A 20181-nucleotide genomic window follows, 5' to 3' on the forward strand; every position below is an offset into this window, starting at 1 on the left:
AAACGGAAGTGTTTGTAACACGTAGTTTATTTATAGAGAAGTGGGAGAAATAAGTCTCTATCTGGGGAGGACGAAGCTCAGGGATGCATCAAATGTACGGCAAAAGGATGAAGCAGTCCTGTCTAAAGTGCAGTCTGTGCTGCATCGACGAGTGATGACTCGAGGATCTTACCCTTTTTTCCTTCTTCGATGAGAGTAGTCGGCCTACTAAATTTGAATCCGGAACGTGGATCCGATCAGATCCATGCAAGGCCCTCCATTTTTAACTTTCATAACAATTCTCCATCCTTTTTTTCTTTTTTGCGATCGTTCTGTAACTCCGAACCCCCGATTTGTCTCTACTGTGATGAACTTGTGCTCACCACCACCCTCACCTATAAATCACCATGTCTCTCTCTCTCTCTCTCTCTCTCTCTCTCTATGGATTTCTCCAAGCGCTTGATTCCAGCTGCTTTTATTCTGATGCTGCTGCTGCTCGTGGCAAATGCTGGTCCTTTCTCATCCTACAACACCTTACGCATGCATGTGTTTCATGGGTCGAATCACTGGAGTGTTAACGTAGTGGCTTCATGTTGGCCCATACAATGTGTATACTTCACCAGATATCACACAGAATATGAGGATCGTGGAACCTCACCCTATTTGTAGAGCCAGTAGATCGGTAAAACGATCAAATGGCAGTGAACATATAATATGAAGGCCTCAGCAAAATGGATTGGAATGCCGCTGGATAATTCTGAGCATGATTTATCCACTCGTTTTCTATGAGAGAATTTTGATCAATCAAACCAATTGTAGACTGACCCTTTTTTGGGTCCACCTCCATTTTGGTATGTACAGAGATGGAGCTGATGGCAGTGATGGCCGGGGGAAGAAAGTGCGAGTCCCAAAGCCGTTCCAGGGAATGTGCTTTTCCAAGAGAAACTGCGCTGCCATTTGCAAGTCGGAGGGCTTCAAAAGTTGGCGTTGCTGGGGCTTTCACCGCCGTTGCTTCTGCACCAGACCTTGCCCTCCGTCCTTGCCCTGAGTTTCACATGCTTTAACACTACATCTTATCGTATGTCATCAGTATTATGAAATAATCCAGTGTTGCACCGGAATGTCGTCTTGTCCTTATCACGGTTGCTTCTGTTTTTTAGTGTGAAAGCTATTTAAGAGCCATAACTTGTTTCTGATCTTGGCTTCTCAAGTTCATGTGATATACGAACACAGGGTATATCAGCATGATCATGACTTCGACTTAACACGACAACTTCGCCATTGTGGACCTAGCAACTAAGTACATTGTTGGCAATCGAAGCATATGTACTTAGTTGAGTCCTGGACTCTGTATGTTCTTTACTGGGATCAACCATTTTGATAAACAAGAAGAAGATCCGTCCTTCTCGGTTTTCCTCTCCCAACAACCGCTTGTGTTGGTAAGCATCTCCAGTAGATTCCCACAAAGAATTCAACTGAGCATTCCTAATTTACAATCGAACTACACAGAATAGAGCATCAGCTGTGGGACTGTACAAGTTGAATGAAGGGGACACCGAACCTGAATTGTGATTGGTCCTATCTATCGTATCAGTTTATTAGGAACTCCTCTTTCTCGGGCGATGCTGAAGCTTTCCTGGAACCACCTAGCTTGAACTAGCAGGCCAGCGTCTCTCAGTGCATTCAAAGCCGACCTGTAAAGCCTCTCATCCAACTCTGTTCCCTCCGATTTCATGTCTTGAAGAAGCCTAATCAACTCCTCGATCCGGCTGCTCTTTGAGAAAACCCCCACCATGATCCCGCCCATTGCCCTATCGATCGAGCCCCCATTCGCCCGAAACTCGTCATAAAATTTTATGCAGGTCTCGAACTCCCTTGCCCTATTGTACGCAGCAATGAGGCTCGTGTAACTAACCTTGTCAGGTGCCACCTTCTTTCGCTTCATTTCCTTCCATATTTTGTCGACCTGCCTCAAGTTCTTCGCCCTCCCATGGATTTCCATTAAGGTGTTGTACACCCACACATTCGGCTTGCATCCTCTGGCTTTCATTTTTGCGACCAATTTCATTGCTTCTCTCGTTTTTCCTCTCTTGCCATACATGGCAACCATGCTAGAGTATGCCACGACACATTTGTCATACCCCTTGGTTTCCATCTCCGAGAAAAGCACCTCAGCTCGGGAGTAGAGCCCGACCCGGCAATACGCACTTATGACCGAAGCATATGACACTTGCCCGGGCTCGCATCCCTGAGAGATGAGATTTTCGTACACCCTAACTGCAGCCCTGGGCCCGCGCTTCTTCATAAAGCCATTGACTATTGCGGACAATATGCAATCGGACACCTTCAGATTCATGCCCTTCATTGCCTCGATGACGTGAAAAGTTCTCTCCAGTAATCCTTCTTCTAGGTACATCAGAACAAGCTTTAGGAACATGTCCGGATCCCTCAACAATATCTTCTCTTTACTGGCTTCCTCGAAAAGCTTTTCGGCTTCTTTTATTTCCCCGACGCTTGCAAAAGAAGATATCAACGATGTATAAATTTTGGTGTCGACAGCAATCCCGCTGTCTTTCATTTTGTTAAAGTACTCGAGGGCCTCAAATGCTCTTCTGGATTTGCATAACGACTCACAAACAACACCGAAAATCCGTGTTGAAAAGGATGTTGTGCTGGATCGGCTACTTTCAAATTCATGAAACAACTCGACAACTTTTGCGACATCCCCAATTTTCATGTAAGCTTCCATTATCCTGTAATAACATCCAGGATCCAGAGCAACCCCTACGGATTTCATCTGTTCGTGCGCAACAATCGTGCTGCTATACATATGGAGCTTGTTATAACCTCGCAGTGCCGCATCGAATGCCAAAAGACTGGCCTCTCTATTCGGTCCTAACACTTCAAGTAAACCGTCAACAACTCTGAATTTCCTAGCTTCAATGCAATTACCGACCAATCTAGCACAGGTAAATCTATCAGGGAACACATTGTAAACCTTGAAATCATGAGAAAGACCCCCGATTAAGTCCCACTTCTTTTCTCTCATCAGGTACCTGGCGAGGCTACCCAGCGTCGACTTCTCCGGCTCAAAGTTTGGACTCTCTTTCGCCTTCTCGTAGTACTCGTAGGCAAGCTTCTCAGTCTCAGGAGCTTCCAATAACCCACGTAAGAATCTGTTGAAACTCTCGGAGTCCGTGGTCGGACCTTGCAGAGATTCCCTTACTTGCAAGTCGAATTGCGCCGAAGGCAAGGCGCCAGACTGTTCCTCGAGAAGCGGGGAAGGGCAATTCGAGCAAGAGACTCCGAGGTTCGAGAGCGGGAGCGGCGGGAAGGGAAGGGCCTTGCATGATCTAGGAAAGGGGACTTGGTGGAGTTCTCTGCAACAGCTGATACTGGCCAACAAGAAGGCCTTCTCTGGGGAGCTCGAGATGGCCATGTGAGACTTGAAGCTTGAGAGCTTGGACTAGCGTGTTGAGAGGTTCAACTGTACATATACCTTATCCTCACTGGATTTTGCCCTGGGTGCAGATCGTAGGAGCCACTAAATGGCTGCCACGTGGGAGATTTCTGGACACAACATCCTGTCCTGAAAAACCTGTGTTTCTACTTCTCTCTTTCCTTGCTTTTTGGGGCCAGAAATTTTCAAGCCTGAAGTCGTTTTCTGTTTTTCCACCTCCATGTCACTTTAGCTTTGTGGACGAGACTTCCCCTTCGGATAGAGCTGCTTAGGACAAATCATCATTCTCAAATAATTTAGGCCGCTCCATTTTCTGTCCTACTTTTTTCTTACTAACTAATCTCACTGGCATTTTGCCGATGAAGAAGCCGTACCATCACGTGGCATTTCGAGAGATTTCTTTTCCTCTTCTCTATTGTTTCATGCAGTAAAATTATGAATTGGAAATGTCGGAATAGGGATTGCTCATGTTATTTTGTACCCTTTATCGATTTATCTCATTTACTTGGAACTAGATGAGCAAGCAAAAATTATGCCACTGTCTTTTTTTCACTTCCACATTATGCAAATAGACGGTTAGTCGCACAGATTTATGTTCCAATTCACCCGTCGATCCAAGGTTTAAAACCTCATGTCGGATCTCTAAGATATCACCTCGAACTCTTTCCTTAGCATCATCAATTGTCATTCAGGTATCAGCTTTGGCTCACAACAAATCCTGTTTCAGGGAAAAAATAAATTGGGCAAGACTGTCACAAAGACAGAAAAATATCACCTTCTTCCTATAGACACAGGAATTGCAACAAAGACAGCTGGCTTAAAAAACCTAGACCATGTTGTATCATCATCAAACCTCTTCATACTTCAAATAAGCTGCTCAACCATACACCTGAAATTGTCATACCGGATTACAGTTGAAAGAATCTCTCTCTTCTGTTTTTTTAAGTATAATCCAATCGTAATGGAAGTACACAGGCGTCGATTGACAAAGCAAAAGATTCAAGCTGAAGAAAATAAACTTCTACAGAGAAACTAGGAAGTTGAATTAAAAGTCAAGAGAGATCCCACAGAGGCGAAAAAAGGTCCTGATTTAGCTGACGAAGAGAGCCTGCCTCAAGGGTTTCAATCGCTTTGAGGGACTGAACCCCAGTTGATTCTCGACTAATCACCATTGTTGTTCACCTTCAATCCAAAGACGACACTACAATATGATCGAGCTAAACAGTGGATGCTAGTTGATTAAGTTCAACTTCCAAGTAGTCTCAACACCACTCCTGCCCAAGAACTTTATTCAATTTCTTTAACACAAGGCCAATGCAACAGATGACCAACAGCCGTGAAAAAAGTGACATTAAGCTACAAAAGTAGAACTTGCAAGGCAAAAATGTGTAAATAGAGCCTAAATTATTAAGTGATCAACTCTGATCACACTGTTCGTCCTCTATAACGCCTCATAAGTTCTCTAGAGTTACCTCTCCATTTCAAATTACTAGTGAAGCAATTACAAGATAACGAAAACTACAACTGACCATATGCCAAGAATCCGGAGATTACCCAAATCCTGCTCCAAATTAGGTGTCGAGAATGTACCATCTCCCCAACCTACCTTATTTCAAAAAAAGATGAAAGAGCTAAGAGTACCAGACGCCGAAACTCAGTTGGCCTCATCTGTCCCGAACAGCTTCATCCGGGATAGTGGTGTCCTCAGATAACCCTCGACGTCAAACTTTTTTGGCGAGAGTTCGCGGTACTTGGCGAATTGCTCCCTTGCCTCTGCATTCTTATCAAGCAAGCTATATATCATCCCCTGACAAAAATAGGGCCTGAAGTCAGTAGGATCCTCCTTAGCCAAGTCCTGATAACTCTTCAAAGCCCCTTCCACATTCTTCTGCAGGAACTGTATCTGCGCCATTATCAGTCTCACATCCCTCGCCTCCTTTGCCTTGTTCTCCTCCTCCGCGATCCTCAGCGCCTCATCCAGCCGCTTAATGACAGCCTCTCCCTCTCCACACCGGTCCATCAACAGAGCGTTCTCAAATAGGGCCTCAAATGAAAGCGGGTTTGCCGCAAGAATTTCCTCGAACACTTTGCGGGCATTTTCGGTGTCTCCAATCTCGCCCAACAACCTTGCCAGCAAGAACTTCCATTCAGTCACCTCAGGCTGAGCGGCAACCAAACGCCGCAATATCTTGAGAGCCTCCTGGTCCTCTCCGCTCTCGAGCTTCTGCTGCAAAAGCTTCCTCATTGCGTCGACCGACTCGGGGTCCGATCCAAGGAGCTCCGTCAACGGCGAGGGCTGGGATTCTTGGCCTTCCTGGACTTGTCCTTGGATCTCTTCAAGACTCGGAGATTGCTCCGTTTCAACATTTGCAGGAGGAGGCACAGCTCTCGCCGCAGATTTCTCGCTGCTAAAGACGAAGGAAACCGCGGCTCCCACGAGGACGGCGGCTCCGGCGCAGTTTTGGAGCTTTTGGAGAATTGGGTTCTTCGGGGGATTGCCGGAGTCAGCAACGGAACAAGCCCTGATTGTGTTTCGACGGAGAGAGGAATCTTCCTGAGGCTTGGGAGTGGGGAAGCGGAGGATTGAAGGAGGAGGTCGACTGAGGAGCGCGAAGGAAGGAGGTTTAGTGAAATTGAATGTGGATGAGGAAGAGAGAGTCGAATTCATCGCACTTGGGATTTGGAAGAGGATCGGGGAGAATGTGGTTTGCTTTCCCAAGGGTTTTCGAGCGAGAGAGAGAGAGAGAGAGATTGCAGCAGAGGGGAGAAGGCGTAGAGGTAGAGGTATGCTATGCCAGCCTTGTCTATGGTGGAGGAAGGTCGCTGGTCAAAAGCTGGACATTTTGAAATTCGGACAGGCCGGGCCAGCCGATTCCTGTGCGGGACACTGAACCGGTACGGAATGAACCGGGTCCACCGTGTTCATCTGAATCGTCGAGGGAGTCTCACGGGGGATTCACATCTAATCTAGGACACGTGCGACACCGGCTCCGATACAAATGGAGAGTTGAGTTATGACGGGGAATTTTTCATGATTTGCCAAGTTCCAAATCGAGAGCAACTTTGGATATGCAATGATACTAAACACTATCGAATCTCAAACTTACATGTCAAATTATTAAGGACTCAACTTTGTTGTCGTCTAGACAGAAATCATAGATTGTGGCGTTGCTACATGTCATTTGTTTACTGATTTTCTCATTTTTATTGCGGTGTGATAAGTGACATGGTATAATTTTCACTCACTCGTGTCTCTGTCTCTCCTACTTTGCTCATCGCCCGAGCAACTTGCAACCATGGCCTCGCACCTAGCCAACATTGTTCCCCATCACCGTCTCTCACCACCATTGCCTCTCCGAGCTCTCGTCTCATGACAATTGTCGCTTGATTATGTGAGATCTAGAAGCCCTGGACGATGAGGCACAATTTCTGACATGGCATGCGAAACATAAGTTTTTCAATTCCTAACCGATCATATGTTGTCTTCGTTCACGGGGTAGTGAGTAAATAAGGGGAATAGGAGCATAACTAGCATCGAATAACCAAGTTTACTCCTTACTCGTCATCAATTTATTTGTTCCTCGATAAACCCATTTTTCAACTAATTTGAGATAATAGAAAAGGAAGACCTCGACCCTCTAATCAAACGTATTATTAAGGCCACGCTTCAATTCTATATTATAATCATCTTCCAAGCTTGCGCTTACCTAACCTTAATTAGTTTGAAAATCCGCTTTTGATGGTGTTGAAATAATGCATGTTCCCAGCACTACACTTTCTCACAGAAATGTGAATGCTTCGGCGATAAGAGATGACCTCGGCCCTCTAATTTTTATTTTTCTTTTTATTTTTTGCTTATGAAAAAAATATAGGAGAAGGGGAGGTTACCCCATGCCAGCCTAAAAGGTATTCCAGTGGATTTACATAGGGGGAATTATCTTGCAATTCTGTCAATTCAATCATAAACATTTTAATTTGGCCGGTTTAATCCTAGATCTTTTGACATTTTGCCAAATTAATCATAAACATTTTCTCAATTTGCCAATTTACTTCTAAATCTTTCGATGATTTGTCGGTTTAGTCATTCAGGCTAATTTTGAGAGTTACCCAGCAAAAGTTCGCAACCTAAGATTTTCCGGACAAGAAACGATCAAGATACATTCTAGTTTCATGCACATAGCATTTAGCTTTGCTCCATCGGAATTTATAATATTAGAGCGAATTGATGTGCTTTCTTAATATACATTAACTATCCTAAAATTTGTACACTAGGACTTAACTATTTCGATAAAAATATATATATATCTCTGATGAAATTGTTATATCATATTTAGATGTTTTATTTTTCAACTGATTTACAACAAGAAGTAACAAAAGCCGGAGTTAATCGGAACAGGATCCCCTAACATTGCTCTTAGGGGTGACATGTTCGATCTGGGCCGTCCAAATAAAAAATGGACGGTCCGGATTGATCCGCATCACTTTTTTTTAAAATTTTGAAATTTCTCATAAAAAAAATTCCCCACTTTTAAAATGTGATGTGGATAAATCTGGGCCGTTTATTTTGAAATGGACGGTTCGGATCCCTCAATATCACCCCAACCTTTATGGTAGGGGATCTGGATAATCGGCAATGGGAGTCACCAAAACGGGAGCTCTGGTTTTCACTCTCCCGACAAGCGTCTCTGGAATTCCAAAAACGCACCGCCGCTTTTGCTCGTAAACGATTTCGAAAGAGCCCGTCCCGCTCCGACTCGAAGGGAATCGCCCGAGAAAACAGAGCGATGAAAGCTTCGTCGTCAATTTCGACGGAATCCAACGCCGATGCTGACCGTCCGACCCAATTCCAAAGCCCGGCCAAGAAGGAGCAGTTCCCTCACCCCAAGCCTCCCTTCCGACGAGCTACCGACGACACGAAGCCCGTCCTCCAAGACCCCGTACATCTCTCTCTCTCTCTCTCTCGTTTTTCGTGCTGTCGTTCGTTCGTGTTCATTTGCAATTGACGGGGGGTTGTTTGTTCGTCTTTGGTTTGGTAGATACTAAGGTCGGATCCGATTGAGACGGAGCAAGCCGTGCTGCGACTGCCCCCGCTCGCCGCCCCCCGATCGAGTACGCAACCCAACACCCGTTGAAACTTTTTATCTTCGTTCTTGCTCTTGTCCGCCTGATGTCGGGATTGTTTCGGGGATGGTCGTTGAGGTTTGGTGAGGCTTTCGTCTGTTCACGTTAGTTTCAGTATCGAATTCTTCGTTTCTTCCAGGAAGGTTGGTTTACACCTTCCCGTCTGATGTCGGGATTGTTTCGGGATTTCCCGATTTCACTAAGATGTGGACACGAGAAAATGATTGGACTGTAGTGGAAATTTTGGAGTTAGGATTCTAGAACTCAGGCCAATGAATACTCTGTGCAGGGATCAAGCTAATGGACTTAGTCTGTTCAATTAGACTGAATAAGAGATAGGTTTCATAAGGCTCATAGCCTTAGTCTTTGCCTGCTTATCATCAAGGTGGAATAAGAAGTCCCGGTTTATTGCGATCTAAGTCCCTACCTTCAAAAAAAGGGCAATTTCCCTGCCTGTAAATGACCGAATGTGTTCAACCGTCATGTTTGGTCGCCAATCGGGACAAAAAAATTTGTTCTTTTGTGTGATACGCGATATGTAACTACCAGTATCCACTTTCAATTGTTATTTTCGCCCTTGATGAAGTCAAACATTAGAGGGGTGCTTAGTACACTTTTATCCCATCAAGTTCGTTCCTTGCAACTCTTTTCCAATCTTCCCTTTCTGTCTCTGAAAGATTAGTCTTCCCAAAAGGATGCAACTTCCCCCCTCTTCTCCAAGTTGTAGCTCATTCAGACTTATTGTTAGAGCGGGCACATATGCCATTTTGCAGTGCATTGCCCTTGCTCAAACGTATTCATATTCCCAAAATCGGAAGTCATCTTTCCCAACAGCTAACTTCTCAATCAGCCAGCCGACTTACAGGTCTTTGTCATGAAGGCTGGAAGTAGTCTATTTAAACAAGTTTCCACAAGAACAGGCCCTTTGCGATCCTTGAAGGACGCAGTGGCTAGTGATACCAAGTGCTTGAGGGTTTATGACCAATTCCTGCAGCCATGGTCCTTAGCTAACTACTAATTCGCTGCGCATTATATTCAACTATCTGAAGTAAAGAACTCAAACCAGCGCCAAGCCCAACTGCAGCAACTTTTTTTTTCTTGTGTTCTTTTCCAAATAGATTCAAAGAAAGCATGTCAGCTTGCTTTGAAAGGCAAAGCATTGCATGCTTGGAGATACCCTAAGCATTGACATTATAAGCAATTATTACGTGTTCCAAGCAAGCCTCTTTGCAACAAATGCTAGACATGTTTGATCAGGTGGGAGGATGGATTTAGGCATAGGCATGAATATCAGCTTTTACCAAATGATTCAGTTGAATTAATACCTTTGCAGAAATTCATCCTGTCATTTTACTAGTTTATTTTTACCAAGAAACATTGGAAATTTAAATTTTGAAGTGTATCAGCAAGAGTTATTTGTACACTTACGGTAATGAATTTGAGTTAATCTTCTTCAGTGATGATCGATGTCAAATTTGTGGACGCTTCATTGGTAAAGAAACTCAAAGTAAGCATTACTCTGATATAGTAGTCTCCCTTTAGGTAATGGACTAAGTGCAATTAACCATAAGTCTCTGAACTTGGCTAATGTACAACACCATGTAAACTTTCAATAATTTGATTGAATTTTTCAACTTTTGTCCAATATAAAACGTCATTTCTAAATTTTAATGAGTTCAATTAAGTACCTAAAGTATTACTAAAACGAGGAAAAACATTACATTGAAGAGAACGTGGGTGCAAGAACTCAGTGATTCATTTAATTACTTCGGGACAAAATACAGCAAAGGAGGGTAAAAAAGATAACAAATACTATTACAGAGCAAATTAATCACAAATGGGACAAAATTCATGTGAAGCTTTGTTTCTCTCTCTGAGCCCAGAAAAGCCTGAGGCCGAGAGACTTCTTTTTCCCTAAAACCTCTAATGTGTGTTGGATGATATCACATGGAGCGCCACTCCAAATTGTGGTGGCAAACAATCAATCGCGTCGGCTATAGCTTCGCAGCCTCCTTGAAACATCCTCGTTGGTAGGAGTAAGGCTTCCACTCTAAATCATTGTGATTTAATCTCAATAACCTGCAATTCACTTCTTCGACAGTACAACTATTCATCATTTTCAGACGATGCAGAAGAATGTTGCTCGCATTTATTGACGAACTTATCAGGCAACCGAAACAATGGATCTTCACTGGCACTTTTTTGGAAAGCTTTAGCCAGTGCACATCCCAAAGCTCTAGCTACAGGAACTGCAACTGCATTTCCAACTTGAATGTATCTGGTAAAATAATGGAGAATCAAAGTAAGAGCAAAAACACAAAAATACTTAGCTGTACATATCTAATTGTGAAGTACCATAAGAATTTTTTCTGGCCAAATGCCTGGTTGCGTTTCTAGAACACCTAGATTAAGTGTGATATAATCTGATCAAAACTTCTTGTGCTAACAAGAATTCAGCGGGGCTCATTTTGAGAAACCCAATTAGAAGCTTGGGGAAATTAGATTATTGAAAAATGAAAAACATGAATTGACAAAGTAATTCTTGAGAATAATTTATCACTTCTGATTATCCCAGCATGCAACATGCTTCAAGAGATCAATTTTCGAAAAGACCTTCAAAAACTATGATAGGTACACATACATATGTTATAACCTTGTCCAGGCCACTATTATTCTACTATTTAGTGTCAACAGACAAATAGCAAGCATTTTCTAATTTCAACTGGATTGTCTATGCTCCTCTCTACATTTTGTTGTGAGCAGAAGGAAAATGCCCGTATCGAGTGTACGTTGTCCCCAAACTCTATCGACTAATCTCCCATTGTTATGCCTGGTCACATCGACCCAAGTTCCCTGAAAACTTGATGATAAATGATCCAATGTCTCGGTGATTATAGGAACTACACGCCCTCACTTCATCGAAATTTAAAACCGTAAAAAGCTAAAAAGACGTGCCTATAATATAACAGCTTCATCCTAACATATGCAGATAATTGATACCTTGCGGTCTTTATTCTACTTACCCCAAGGAAGAATATATACACTATACAGTGCCTTGCAGTATATATTAAACTTACCCAAGGAAGAATATATACTCTATCAGCATTCATGCAATGCAGCTCACAACATCATGTAATCATATTTGAAGGACGCTCGTGCAATTGGGGCGCATTTCATTTTAACTAATGGCCTTTGTACATTGTGGATTACTGTGAAGTACACAAATCAAAGAGTGGATACCATTTATCTAATAGTTACCTCTCCTTGATGGGGCCAGTAAGCTTGTAATAATCAGGAAAACCCTGAAGTCTTGCATTTTCACGAACTGTAAAAACTCTGTCTTGCTCGGGATGCAATATTGCCTGCATAGTTGACCAAATAATTTGTTGGCCACTGCTTATTCGTTCTTGCATAATTACATGAACAACTGATTTCCTGTTTGATAGTCTTTTCAGCTTAAAGATGTAATGGACGGTAACTTCTGACACGACATTGGAAATGCAGCAAGAAATATCCAATTCTCACCTAATACTGACTTTACAGGGAAATGACTTCATATATTCGGAACAATATTCATAAAATAAAAATCTCATCGTAGTTAACAATAAGAAATCTAATTTAGCTAGCAACTACACAACATTTATTGAGACAAAATAGAGTGACACAAGTCGTCGTCACCGAGGTTACACAGAATTTAACTATTGGAAACTCCACATTACTCGACAACCACAAGTGTAGAAACCCTAAAAAGACATATAATCATCTCCAAATCCAACTCTGCCACTAATTAAGTGAAGAAGCATACCTGGTTGTGGGGTTCTGCTCTGGTCACTACAGTAGGCACAGTTTCATCCCACCACACACGTGCGAAAGGCCTACATAATTCAAAGAGGTTGGAATGCTGAAATTACAAAAACTAAATGTAACGAAGCACCTTAACACTTACTTTGAGGAAGAACCACGCACAAACGTCATTGCATAATCAGGGACCTGCAGAAGGACAGCAGTTCTGTTATAAGACTTGCAAAGGAAAAAAGCTAAATGTCATTAGGAAGGATGAACAAAATTCTGTCAAAAAGAGAAACTGGGGGAAGTATGAATGAATGTATAATTTTACCAATGGTTTTCTCGAGTCCAAATAAACCCTGGGAACGTCAGGGTCCCATTCAACTTTCTTGTCCGGACGCACACGAACACCAGGCAAATCCCTAAAATTCGCGCCCTTCACAAAATTCATGATATTTTCAGCAAAAAGCAGAGCTTTCGAGAAAATAAGATAGAAGAATGTTGACTTTCATGAATACAAGAAAACAAAGAAAACCTTTATCTTTGGTATTCGGCAAACACGTTCATAGTCGTCCGAATTCAATTCAAGGGGTCGATGATCAAAGACAAGTCGACCTGAATCCACTGAGTTGTCTGTGATCCCCATCATTTCTGTAAAGAGAATGAAAAACCAGAATTGCACACTTTGTTTAGTTAAGCAAGCCCAAAACACGCAAAAGCTTATTCAATAAATCATAGTGAACAGGAAACATCCTGCTAAGCTCACTTCCCCTTAAACTAAATCCAATTAAATTGACTCCTACTAGCATGCCACCCTAGCCTATAAGGAATTATGAACCAGTATAAGGCAATAAAAGAGGGAGAGCCCATCAAGCAACAAGAGTATCAATCGTGTATCAACACAATTTTGAAAATGCTCATTTTTAAGAGCTTCTATAATTTAAGCTAGAGTCCCATGCGTGTCACGAAACCATTGGTTAAAGTTACTTTTAAAGCATAGATGGTTTAATGATAGCACCTAAGAATGTCTATCTACTCGTGAACTACACTACAATCTATTGAAAGAGTAGTTTAGTCTTTTCTATAATTAGTGAGCCCTAATGCTCACTATATATATATAGATGATGTAATCTGAGAATTATGTTATGACAATTATGTTTTTCATCACAATCTATTTACAACCATCTATAGGGTATACATGTAAAAAAACTTGAAATAAAACGCAGTACCACATTAAACTGCTTAGTTATTTAGCTATTTTGCATTTTATGTTTTATATACAAGGAAACAAAACAATGCTATTCACCTTTTTCACTTGATCGAATGAAACGTTGAAAATCTGTCTCTGGAGCTTTTTCATATGGCATTTCATCTCTTCCATTATAAGTTCCGACCTAAATCAATTGAAATCCATCAGAATTACAATCAATCAAAGCTTTAAAAACAATACCAGGATGATAAAGATACATACAGGTGGAAGATCAGAGATTGCATCCTCTAGTAGCAATTTCTTTTGCAATTCGGGTGAATGGCCCTCATCATAGGCAACAGTGTGCATCTGATTTTATTTCAAGGAAATTTTAGACTACGCCCTCAGTAAATTACATATTATAACACAGAAACCCATACCTCAAATTCTACAGGAATGACACCTCTTCTAACAACATCGTGTGTTGGCAATGGGTATTGGGGCAACGTCTAACGTATCAAATAAAAATCAGTGAGTGAAATTCTTATTATAAAGGTAGACACAAGTTTAAGACTACTTTATCTAAAACATAGGTGCATATACAAGTTTACCTCACTGGGACGAGCACCCCACAGAAAACAACGCATTCTAAATTGAGGAAGCCCGTATGCTCCTGCAGCCATCATACCTAATCTTGTTTGATAGTTCAGTTGCACTAAACGACCAAGTGCATACCTCCCCAAGAAACCATTAGAAAATTTAACTAGATCCACCACATTCTCCATCAAAACAAACCTTGGTTTCAAAAACTCTACAACTTCCATAAACACAAGAAGTTGCTTGTTTTTCACATCAGCCAAAGGATTCTCCTTATCTCTAAAACGGTTGAAACCGCTTATTCCTTGACAGGGCGGTCCACCACAGATCACATCTACATCTCCCTAAAAAAATTAGCCAAGGAGAGGAACTCTTAAGGTGATTGTTTCTTTGCAATCAAGTACAATGACCACATTAATCTGAACGGAACAATTTTCACTTGGAAATATTTACTGTGAAATAATAAGTGATGAAACAAAGAGATGAGTCTCCCAGATCAAAGGAAGGCTTCTCGTGTAAAGTGTATCCAAAGGTGTCGTGGAGAAGGTTCATAAAGAGGATGCACGATAAGCCGCAAAAAGAAAAAAAAAATTGGAAATGAAAAACTCACCGGCAAAGGCAGAATCTTTGATTTGTGACCTTCAAGGATGAATTCCTTTAGTTTCTCACAACAGTTGCTGGCACAAAGATAGTATGTTAGAGATGCGGAACTTGGGATTTTCGTATCAAGTTCATTTTTATCATGGTGCCTACCGTAAGCCGTCAATTGGCTCCCAAGTGTCCTCATCAGGACCATACCCTTTCCATGAAACCTGCAACAAAATGACGACCAATTTTTTAAAAGCACTAAAAAAGAATCACACTGCTGGGATCCTAAGTTATGTGAAATGATTGGTCACATGCTAAAGTACACAAAGCATCATGATCGAATTATAACAAGTACATCTATATATAAATGTACAAGGGTTTTGTAAGATGTATGTAAAGAATTATTAAGCATCCAAATTCATCAACAACCTATCCACTGTCATAGACTAAGAATCGACTAGAATGAAAATGTTCGCATTCTTCGTATTAAACATAAATAAAGGATTACTTTACCAAAAAAAAAAAAAACATAAATAAAGGATTAAAAAGAAAAAAATGGATGAAGCTATGTATTAATAAATGTCCAAGTTTGTCAAGTTAAATTCAATATTTTAAGTACCTTGAAGTACAATGTTCTGTCTCCCTTCTCTTTAGGATCTCCATAGCAAATTGCTAGAACTTTTTGTACTTCAAAGACCTCACCATCACTACCCCCATCGTCATCCTTGCTGCTTTCCTCCTCATCGCTTATTCTGTCATCCGTACCAAATAAATCAGCATATGGCAGCTGCTGACCATCGCTTTCAATGAGGTCAAATTGCATGCACAATTTCTGCCATTCCTTCAACAGCGAGAGGAAATCTTCCGCAGACTCATTCCTCACCTGATTACACGATAACAGCCAACAATACAATGCTATCAGAATATATGCAAATTGGAAAAATTGATACACTCATCAACAAAAGAGAAAGGTTGTACCTCCGTATCCGGGTGGTTCAGTTTCAAACTATTGCATGCGTATTCATTCATGTCAACAGCCCACCTCTATGAACAAATGAAATCAAGAAAGCATAAGTTGTGCATACTAACCTTTTTCTGTGACAAAAAGTTAACAAAATGCATACCGTGACGAGATTCAAACCAGAAAGATTTGCTCCAAGACATAATCCAGTGGACATCGCACCACAACCAGAATACATATCTAGTAGTGTCGCCTCCCCCTTGTTGCTATTTTGGGTACCATCCTTGGAATTCCCCTCGCATGTTGAACCAGCAATTTCAACATCGTCACTTGAAATGGTTGATGAAGTCTCACAACCATCCACCTTATGATCTATATTATAAAATCAGATGTCAAAAACCTATCCCAAAAAAAAAACCAAAAAAAAAACAGATGTCCTATCATGTTTTTGTCATATTAATGAGGAGAAAACTGATATGGGAATACGGGTACCCAAGAAGAAATACCTGTAGGCAATTGTTTGAATGTTGAGTATGGCAATAGATACAAAGTGTCACAATAATAGTCGCAATGCGGAATTGCTGCCTTTTTTGCTTCCAAATTGATCTACAGATCAAAATACTCTTGGGATGTCATTAAGAAATATTCAATCCGAAGAAAATAATGTTAAACATACCTCGAGTGGCACTCGAGCAATGTTTAGCTTCTCAACGAGGCATTCCAAGGGGTTATCATCGCGTATTTCTGAGAAGAAAACGCGCTTGTCATCAATGAGATCAGAAGATTGCTTGATGACCTGTTACAAATAAAGAAGTAAAAATAAGATAATCGTAAAGCTGATAAGAGCATAACAAAGATTATAAACATACTTACTGTATCTTGAGCTCTGTAATACCATTGCGCACAAAAATAATTTGAGCCATCAACTGCCTCGAATAATTCCATGATCTTACAAATATAATTGTCTTCCCCTTCCCCAGCCTGAGTTAAGTGGCCAAAAAGGTCATCAATGAAGTTCATATGGCGGTCTCGCAATTCACAAATGTCGATTTACAATTGGTTACTAAGACCTTGTCTGGTAAATTATCAATCGTAAGATATTTTCACATAGTTGAAGTACCTTGGTATCAAAGCTCCCTCAAATAGACCAAAAGATAAGGAGCACATATGAAATTAACTGACAAACATATTTACAATTGCAATTGAAGTTTATAGAAAAAACTACAATCTTGGAAAATATTAGAAAGGTTCGAGAAGTTTGTACTAAAATCACGGCTGAGCTTAGCATCTGAAGGAGAAGATTGTGTAGAACCCAGTCCGATAAATAATTGGAAGCTTAATTCACTTCAGTGGTAACCTTTGGCTCAACAAGAGCGAGAAAACTGTGACTTTGCAACTGCCTAACTCTCCAACTATGAGACAATCCTCAGATTTTAGCCTCCTTAACAAAATCCTACTGAAAGTGATGAGGAAGAAAGACAGTCAAAACCTAGATAGATCCTTTAGCTAGAAAGTACATCATGTTCCAAGCCAAAGAATTGTGGAGCCTTACACATTGATTAGCCAAAGTGCAAATATAAACGAGTAATCATCATAGCCATGTCGACCAAGAATATGAGACATGCGTATGGCTTTTGAATGTAAATGCATTCAGTAGTATTCATAGCTTTTTCCATATGTTACCCTATGGCTAGTAAAATTTATGAGACAATTTAAGCAAGTACCTTTCAAACGCTTCACTTGCATCAAAACAAAATTTTAGTGAAAAGCTTGAGTTACCTATGAACAAACTTGTGAGTTTGATGTTGCGTATGCTTCATCAATACAATTTAACTAAGTGTGTCAATTACTTCCAACCAACCCATTAATAGAGATTTAAGTATGAGCAACACGCGCTGGTCACCCCTTTCCAACCTTTTACTTATCCCGAAAAAGAAAAGTACAAGCAACATGCATTGAAAGCTCTGCACCAAACAAAATTGCTATATCTCATCTTCGGCGGTACAAATAACATAAAAAATGGATAATAATCTAAACAATGTACATTTAGAGTGTGTAATGCCAAGCTCTACGCCACTGGTTTGCTGGTGGTAGTCTATGTCATACTAGAGATCTATCTCATCTTTGCATAAGACTAGCACGCCCTGATTGTCATGAAGTTTGCCATATTACAAGAAAGACGCCAAACAAAACCACATTAGCTACATCCGTATCAAGAATAGGATTGATGCATAAAATGTTCTAGCATATTTCGAGTTATACAATACGACCATAAGTAGAATCCTTCAAATCATATATCATTAGCGCAATTTTAAACTAGCAAGAAAGAGTAGTCATTGAAGCTATAATGAAATCATTGGTTGATTGAAATTCGCTTCTATAGATAAACCTTTTATTCCACTGGCCTGATATTTAATAATTGCAAAATATGTATAGTTGCAATTTTGGAAAGAAATATTTAATAACTCACCTTCACAAAGGCATCGTCGCCAATATCATACAAAACCCCATCAACCTTCGCCTTTCTGTAATGGTACTTCGCTTGGATAATGTCATTGTCCCCCCTACTAAATGAAATGTTGTATTAAAACGTCTGGAAAGTAAAATTGTTGACAAGGAAAAGAAGATCAGCCTATCTCAGAAAAAATAAGCACGTATCCAAATTTAATCTTACTCTTTACTGCCATTGATCACCTTTTTCTTCTGCAAGATAGAAAAGGCACCGTGGCAATGTATCAACATGAATAAGATAACGAAAGATTAATATCAGCAAAGCAAAGAAGGAATATTGAAAGCAACAAAAGAAATTGCGTGCCGATAAACTCATGAACGGTAATGTAGAATGGTAATAAGGGCTTATTGCCTTTATATGATATTTTCATTATTTATCCACGCTAGAGAGCTGGAACGTGAACTTGACATTGGAAAATCAATGGTTTGAGACTGATTATCTATCAAACAAGTGCAGAGATTCCTCTGTTTTGACTGACTCTCAAGCCATGAACAAATGCCATTGCTTAAACAGCAAGTTTAGTTTAGCTAATTATCCTCTAGATTAAAGGACGATACTTGCTCCGACCAAAAAAAAAACAGGATCAATACTTGCGCCGAGGTACTGATGAGTAAGCACCTTAATGAGCTACTTGGGAGTAAAAAAACTTCATCAGAAATAAGCTTCGATACCTTCCACAAGTGATGGATGCCTTGAATGTCTAAAGATTCAAGTATTAACAGTTTAGGTTACTATGGATGAGAGCATTCTGACAAAGCATTACATCAATTGGAGCCTGGTTTTTAAGTCTTAAAAAACAAATGCAAGAGTTACCAAAAGATAAGGACGTCACATTTTGAAGGTGCAGAATCTAAGCAATACAAAATGCAAAAATCTCATCTTCTCTAAATACCCTTCTCTAATAGTAGATCCACGACCCCTGAAGCAACACTTTTCAACAAGCAGGAACAAAGCAGTACCAAAACCCGATGGCAAGTCACTGAGATGAATCACATTCGAGAGAAAACGACTCCATAGAAAAGAAAAAACACGAAAGATTACCTTGCCCAAACCAAGGTACCGGTTTGGCCACTTCTGACGAGCTTCCTCGTTGGGAATCGGAGCCCCAACGAACCAGCACTCCGACTCCTCATCGCTGCCGTCATCGTGCGCGCGAGAGGTCGTCGACGGGACGCCATCATTGGATCTCTCGTTGACATGACTGTTGAGCTGCTGCTGCTGCTCCTCCACCTCCGCGGGCGCCTCCTTCGGGTTCTCCGCCTTCCCCCTCTTGGCGGAGGCGGAAGTTGCTAGGGCCCCAGATTTCCGCTTGCTCGGCATCGTTCTCGAGCGGCTGCGACGAACTTGAGAGAGAGAGAGCTCCAACTCCTCATCGCTGCCGTCGTCGGCACAAGCAATCGTCGAAGGGACGCCATCCTTGGCGGGCGCTTCGTCGGAATCATTGAATCTCTCGTTGACATGACCGTTGAGCTGCTGCTGCTGCTCCTCCTCCACCCCCGCGGGCGCCTCCTTCGGGCTCTCTGCCTTCCCCCTCTTGGCGGAGGCGGGAGCTGCTCCGGCCCCAGACTTCCGCTTGCTCGGCATGCTTCTCTGGTGGCCGAGAGGGACTTAAGAGAGAGAGACAGAGGCGTTGGAGAGAGAGAGAGAGGCGGAGATTGGGTGGCGAGGGGAAGCGATGCAGGAAGGGAGACGGAAAGGGCTCCGGTCCGTTCTCGATCTTGGGGAAGTCTGAGGGGGCAGAGTTTGAAAGATGAGCGGGAATCTGAAAATTTTTCGGGGATTTTTTCCGGAGGGAAATGAGGGGTGGGGCCCAGCTGTGAAAAATCTTTTCCCGAACGTTGGAAGGATTTGGTTGGGTGTTCGCGAGAGCACGGGGCCTTGGGTAGAGACCACCGTCTGATTTGGAGAAACAATGAATGATGGTTGCAATCAAATTAATTCTACGATTTGTATGGGATGTTGTTAACACAGTGGATAAGAAGACATGG

At 41.5% G+C, this 20181-nt stretch overlaps 3 protein-coding genes and 1 long non-coding RNA gene across 6 annotated transcripts; 1 reads left to right on the top strand and 3 right to left on the bottom strand.

The window, feature by feature from the left end:
• Positions 1–1334: 1334 nt before the first annotated feature.
• LOC115726836 (pentatricopeptide repeat-containing protein At5g13770, chloroplastic) lies at positions 1335–3462 on the bottom strand. The gene has a single exon (XM_030656904.2). The coding sequence runs from the start codon at positions 3416–3418 to the stop codon at positions 1562–1564; it is 1857 nt and encodes a 618-aa protein (XP_030512764.2). The 5' UTR covers positions 3419–3462; the 3' UTR covers positions 1335–1561.
• A 1362-nt stretch (positions 3463–4824) lies between these two features.
• Positions 4825–6234, bottom strand: LOC115726878 (protein SLOW GREEN 1, chloroplastic). Its single transcript, XM_048280806.1, has one exon. It carries the CDS (start codon positions 6105–6107, stop codon positions 5094–5096), a length of 1014 nt encoding a protein of 337 aa, XP_048136763.1. The 5' UTR covers positions 6108–6234; the 3' UTR covers positions 4825–5093.
• A 2366-nt stretch (positions 6235–8600) lies between these two features.
• LOC115726929 lies at positions 8601–8972 on the top strand. The gene is made up of 2 exons (XR_004013624.2): positions 8601–8721; positions 8765–8972. It is a non-coding gene; the product is annotated as an uncharacterized LOC115726929 (long non-coding RNA).
• A 1398-nt stretch (positions 8973–10370) lies between these two features.
• On the bottom strand, positions 10371–19898 carry LOC115726809 (DNA (cytosine-5)-methyltransferase CMT3-like). Of its 3 annotated transcripts, none has more exons than XM_030656878.2 (22): positions 19577–19898; positions 19235–19336; positions 18356–18384; positions 18152–18248; positions 16555–16662; positions 16358–16477; positions 16188–16287; positions 15845–16053; positions 15699–15764; positions 15340–15603; positions 14886–14944; positions 14743–14809; positions 14147–14476; positions 13976–14044; positions 13818–13904; positions 13653–13740; positions 12882–12997; positions 12678–12782; positions 12507–12550; positions 12366–12435; positions 11819–11922; positions 10371–10838 (listed from the first exon to the last, which is right to left on the bottom strand). In XM_030656878.2, exons 1-22 carry the CDS (start codon positions 19775–19777, stop codon positions 10667–10669), a joined length of 2607 nt encoding a protein of 868 aa, XP_030512738.1. In that variant the 5' UTR covers positions 19778–19898; the 3' UTR covers positions 10371–10666. The 3 variants fall into 3 exon arrangements, with proteins under 3 accessions (XP_030512738.1, XP_030512720.1, XP_048137274.1); XM_030656860.2 differs by having other exon boundaries at positions 19235–19328; positions 19560–19898; XM_048281317.1 differs by having other exon boundaries at positions 10667–10815; positions 19235–19328; positions 19560–19898.
• Between the last annotated feature and the right edge of the window lie 283 nt (positions 19899–20181).

Source organism: Rhodamnia argentea, chromosome 6 (assembly GCF_020921035.1).
Source record: "Rhodamnia argentea isolate NSW1041297 chromosome 6, ASM2092103v1, whole genome shotgun sequence".
Taxonomy (NCBI): domain Eukaryota; kingdom Viridiplantae; phylum Streptophyta; class Magnoliopsida; order Myrtales; family Myrtaceae; genus Rhodamnia; species Rhodamnia argentea.